The sequence below is a fragment of the Lepidothrix coronata genome, unplaced genomic scaffold (assembly GCF_001604755.1).
Source record: "Lepidothrix coronata isolate B3197 unplaced genomic scaffold, Lepidothrix_coronata-1.0 Scaffold219, whole genome shotgun sequence".
NCBI lineage: Eukaryota > Metazoa > Chordata > Aves > Passeriformes > Pipridae > Lepidothrix > Lepidothrix coronata.
The window spans coordinates 73,419-78,705 of record NW_016690399.1 but is presented as its reverse complement, the minus strand read 5'-3'; the positions used below and the strand labels follow the sequence as shown (position 1 = coordinate 78,705).

Sequence of the window (5,287 nt, the reverse complement as noted above, 5' to 3'; positions counted from 1 at the left end):
TGGGAGGCTGGGGGGGGATGGTCAGAGTGGTGAGGGGGTGGAGGGATGGACAAGTGGGTGGAGGGATGGATGGATGGAGGGAGGGATGGATGGATGGAGACAATGGGTCAGATGGATGCAAGAGCAGGGAAAGGAACAGGGTGGGGGAATGGGTGACACAACCTCCTGTGGACCAGCCTAAGCTGAGGCAGCTCCATGGTGGGCCCCACGGACCACGCTGAGCTCTGCCCTGTCCCCAGGTGTGGCCGGGACACGGAGGACGAGCGGCGGCTCCTGGGGCTGGAGCTGGACAAGGCAGCGGGGTCCCTGCTCCTGGCCTTCCCCCCGTGCGTGGCCAGGGTACCCGTGGCTCGCTGCCAGCAGCACTCGGGCTGCATGAAGTGAGTGTGCCCGGGGCGGGCAGGGCTGGCTGGGGGGTGTGCAGGGGGCAGGGGGGGTTCAGGTCACCTTCACATCTCCCAGGAATTCACCCCGTGCCGGGATCTGGCTGGGATGGGCTCGGCATGGCTGGGGACACCGAGGCACAGCACAGTGCGGGATCCCTTGTGGGGGCCGGGGTGTTGTGTCCCCCCCATCAGGGCTGATCCCAATGTCTCTGCTCCCTGCCAGGAACTGCCTTGGGAGCCGGGATCCCTACTGTGGCTGGACATCGGAGGGCTCCTGTGTCTTCCTGGAGCCCAGTCCCAGGTAATGCTGCCAGGCCTGGGGGACCCTGGGGGACACGGAGGGGGGACAGTGGGGTCCCCAGAGAGCCTCGGCTCCCAAAACCCCCAACCACTGAGCCCCCACAGACTCACAGCTCACCGAAGGGACCTGGGAGACTCTCCCAGGCCATTTGGGACCCTCTGACCCCCCCCTTATTTACACCCCAGGGTGTCCTTCGAGCAGGACATCGCCGGCGGCAGCACGTCCCACCTGGGCGAGTGCGAGGGTGAGTGCGGGGCCGGGAGGGGACCCGGGGACGCGGCACCGGCCCGCGGGGGTCCCCTGACGCGTCCCCGCTGCGCAGGGCTGGTGACCGAGAGCTTCGTGGACGAGCCGGACGGGCTGGTGTCGGTGAACCTGCTGGTGATCTCGTCGGTGGCCGCCTTCGTGATCGGCGCCGTGATCTCCGGCTTCAGCGTGTGCTGGTTCATCGGGCACCGCGACCGCAAGGAGCTGGCGCGGCGCAAGGACAAGGAGACGATCCTGGCGCACAGTGAGTCGGTGGTGAGCGTCAGCCGGCTGGGCGAGCGGCGGGCGCGCGGCGCCCTGCTGGCCCCGCTGATGCCCAACGGGTGGCCCAAGGAGCTGGGCAAGGTGGCCCAGCACGACCTGGACTCGGGGGTGCTGCCCACGCCGGAGCAGACCCCGCTGCAGCAGAAGCGCTGCCCCGGCGCCCTCCAGAACTGCAGCTGGGAGCAGAGCCACAACATCATCAACGCGGCTTTGCGGGACCCTGGGGGCGGCTCCGGCACGGCCGGCGCCGGGCGCGGGCACGGCGGCTCGGGCCGAGCGCAGCGGGGCATCCCCCTCTCCTGCCACGCCATCCTGGTGGACCAGGAGCTGGAGGCCGAACTCAGCGACTCCTCAGGTGACGGGCACTGGGGTCGGGACCCCCAGGAGGGTCCCCGCGCCCGGCAGCACCCCCACCCCGCCGGCGCCCGCCGCCCGCCCCGCAGCTCCTACGGCGATTTCGGCAGCACGCCGCGCCCCAGCCCCGAGCGCCGGCGGGTGGTCTCGGCGCCCAGCGGGGACGGGGGGGACTTTGCCGAGGGGCCGTCCTGGCACCCCGAGCAGCTGAACTTCAACGCCAACAACGGCACGGGCCGCCCCGCGGGCGCCCACCTCAAGAGGAACCACACGTTCAACAGCGGCGAGGCCGCGGCGGGCGGCTACGGGCGGCACGGGGGGGACGGCCCCGCGGGCCCCGCGGGCACCGGGCACCCCGCGGGCGCTGACGGACCTGCACCACCTCCTGCGCTACGGCGTGGAGCGGACTCCCTCGGGGAAATAGGGTGCCCACCCTGCGGGCGTCCCCCTCGCCAGGACACTGATGGGGGGCCCCCCCCGGCTCCCTGGGGACAGGGAGGGGGTGGCCGGGCAGGAGCTGCGGGCGTGGGGTGAGGTGCTGCGTGGGTGAGGGGCGGGACAGGCACCCCCCGGGTGCCCCCGGAGAGGGTTTGGGGGTGTCCCCCGGTGCCGTGGGGCGGTGCCCTGCGCTCCGGCTGCTTTGCCCCGTATGCCGGGGGAGGGGAGGGGGGTCCGTCCATCGTGTCCCCTCCCCAGGCTGGACTCAGGGCCCGCAGCACCCTGGGAGGGGGATCCCTGGGGGGCAGCAGGATGGACGCACGGACACGGGCGCTGCGCGGTGCCCCCCAGCCCCTCGGCCCATCGGGGGCACCCTGGGGGGCTTCTGGGTGCTGCCACCCCCCCTCCCCCCGGCGATACCCGGCTCGGGGGGGCCACCGGGGTGCGTTGGTTGTGGTGATGGAACGTGGTGAACATTTGGGGTGCGGGGGGGGGTGGGGGCCCCCCAAGCGTGTGTGTTATCTGGGGATGGGGCGCACTCAGCCCCCAGTCTGGGGTCAACCCCTGCCCGATGCCAGCTTGGGGGGTGTTTATCCACCCCTCCCGCAGCACCCCCTCCTGGAAAGCACAGCCGGGCTGGGGGGGCACCGCCGGGGCTGGGGGGGGTCCCCACCGAACCCACTCTCTGCTGGCAAAGGGTGCCCTTTCGGTGCCACCCCCGCCTGGCACCCACGCGGGGTGGCGGGTCGCGGGGGGGGTGGCAGGTCCCCGGGGGTGTGGCAGGTCCCCAGGGGGTGGCAGGCTGTAAATAGGGGCGGGGGGCGGCGGGAGCCTCCCCCCCCCCCGCGGCCATGCATGCGGCCGCCCGCGGGCTGTACCCGCGGCCCCAATAAACACCCGGTTACGGGAGGCGACTCCCCCCCGCCGCCTTGGCGACTTTTTACATCCCATCCCCCGGGACCCGGGATCGGCTGGGGGGGAGGGCACAGGGCTCCCCGTGCTCCCACCCCCTCTCCCTGTGCCCCACAAGGGTCCCCATCCCACTTTTCCCGCGAATTCCCCAGGGATAAGGCAGTGCCAGCACCGTGTTCCCACCCGTGCCACCCGTGCCACCCGTCTGTCCCTTTCCCGACCATCCTGTGCCCCACGGGGGGGTCACCCACCGCCCCCTGCCATCTCCCCCCCGGGCACTGAGGTCCCCTGGCCAGAAGCACCCGCAGGGTCTGGGGGACACCTGGCACCCGGAGGGGCTCTGGTGGCACGGGACATGGGGGGTGGGGACATCTGGCAAAGGGACAGATGTTACTGGGACACTTGGCATTGAGATATTTGGGGTGGGGACACCTGAGGTGGGGACACCGGCCATGGGGTCCCTTGGGTGCCCGGGGTGGTGATGGGCAAGGGACACCTGTCTTTAGGTCACTTGGCTTGGGGACACCTGGCCTGGGGACATTTGGTAGGGAGATGTTTGGCATGGGGACACCTGGCGTTGGGTCCCTTGGGGTGGGGACACCCATCTTTGGGTCCCCTGGGGTGGCACTGGGGACATCTGGCATGGGGACACCTGGTATTGGGGTCCCCTGGGGGGAGGACATTTGAGGTGGAGACACCAAGGAGAGGGGACACACCTGGGGTGGGGACAGCTGAGGTGGGAACACTGACCATTGGGTCCTTTGGAATGGGGACACCAGGGGTGGGGACACCTGGAGAGGGTGGGAACACCTGGAGAGGGGGGCAACACTGGCCATTGAGTCCCTTGGCGTGGGGACACGTGGCAAGGGGACACCTGGGGATGGGGACACCTGGAGAGGGTGGGAACACCTGGGAAGGGTGGGCACACCAACCATCGGGTCCCTCAGCGTGGGGACACGCGGCAAGGTGGCCCCTGTCCCCCCGGGGCTCTGGCCGGGCCTTGTCCGCCCCCCGGGCCGGGGGGTCCCCGCCGGTGTCCCCGGAACCCCCCGGGCACGATCGCGACCCGCGCCCACGTGTCGGGACAGAGCCCCGGCCCCGCCCCGCGCCCCGCCCCTCCCTCCTCATTGGTGGAGACGCGGCACCGCCCCTCCGCTGATTGGCCAACAGTGCCTCGCGCTGGGCGGGGCCCGGGGGTCGCGATCGCGACCGGGGGTCGCGACAGAACCCAACCCCCACCCCCTGTGAGTACCGAGCCCGGGGCTTGGCGGGAGTTGGAGGGTGACGAGCGGGGTCGGGGGGGCCCCGGGGGGGCTCCGGGAGGGGTCTGGGAAGTCCCGGGGGGAGTCCGGGCGTCCCGGGGGAGGTCGGGAGTCCCGGGGTCGGTCGGGGGTCCCGGGGTCCCCCGGTGGCCCCCAGGGGCCCGAGGGGACACCCCTGGAAACTCAAGGGGACACCCCCGGGGACCTGCCCCCCGCAGAGACCTGCCTGCAGCCCCCCCGGGACCCCCCAGAACTCGCCCCCGGGGCGCACGGGGCCGGGCCGGGGGGGGGACACCCCAAAGGGCGGAGGGGCTGCCGGGGGGCGGGGGGGCTGCTCCGCTCCCCGCGGGGGTCGCGGGGCTGCCCCGGCCGAGGGGACGGTGACGGGCGGCACGTCCCCAGCGCGGGATTGCGACAGACAGACAAACCCTCCCTGACAGACAAACCCTCCCCGGCTTCCGCTGAATCACCCGAACACCCTCCCTGGCCCCAAAAGGGGCGGACCCAGGTGGGGACGGGGGGACTCGAGAGGGGTTGAGGGGACCCAACCCCAGGGCATCCCGGCAGGGCAGGAGGCCAATCCCACCCCCAAACTCCGTCCAACGCCCCCCTCCCCGTGACACTCCAGAAGCTGCTCAGAGACCGCCAGCAGCTCCCACTCATGTCATGAGTTGCTGGGTCTCAGCGCTCAGCCCGCAGGAGCTGTGGGGGATGGTCCTGGGGGGGGTCTCAGCCCCCAACTGTGCTCACCCACCCACGACACCCCAATATTTCTCCCCACAGCCGCGGTGCCATGTCGGCCGAAAACTGCGCGGTCCCGGCGCGGGACGGGCCGGAGGTGAAGGTCGGGGGGCACGGGAGGCTTTGAGGGGGCTGCGGGTGCCTCTGGGGACCCCCCCTCAGTGCCAGCCCATCCCCCCAGAGCGTGGTGACCCGCGTGGCCAACCTGGCCCTGGTGAGCTGTGCCTGCGGGGCCGTGGCCGCGGCGTACGAGAGCACCAAGGAGAGCCACCCCTGCGTCCGCTCCGTCTGCCAGGCCACCGAGAAGGGGGTGAAGACGCTGACGGCGGCGGCCGTGAGCGGGGCCCAGCCCCTCCTCACCC

At 72.0% G+C, this 5,287-nt stretch overlaps 2 protein-coding genes across 6 annotated transcripts in view; both read left to right on the top strand.

The window, feature by feature from the left end:
- SEMA6B (semaphorin 6B) overlaps positions 1–2,822 on the top strand; it is a gene marked incomplete at its 5' end in the record, with an annotated part of 16,748 nt that extends 13,926 nt beyond the window's left edge. Inside the window, 5 exon segments of the mRNA XM_017833619.1 lie at positions 240–380; positions 610–687; positions 873–931; positions 1,010–1,890; positions 1,892–2,822. Coding sequence (XP_017689108.1) covers positions 240–380; positions 610–687; positions 873–931; positions 1,010–1,890; positions 1,892–1,996 — 1,264 coding nt within the window.
- Positions 2,823–4,715: 1,893 nt separating this feature from the next.
- The window catches only part of LOC108506570 (perilipin-3-like), a 5,558-nt gene continuing 4,986 nt past the window's right edge, over positions 4,716–5,287 (top strand). For 2 of the 5 annotated variants that reach the window (XM_017833732.1, XM_017833730.1), the window contains exons 1-2: positions 4,726–5,028; positions 5,107–5,287. In XM_017833732.1, coding sequence (XP_017689221.1) covers positions 4,851–5,028; positions 5,107–5,287 — 359 coding nt within the window. In that variant the 5' untranslated portion in view covers positions 4,726–4,850. Of the gene's footprint in view, positions 5,029–5,106 lie in introns of all 5 variants that reach the window. The other 3 variants (XM_017833735.1, XM_017833731.1, XM_017833733.1) reach the window with 3 other exon arrangements.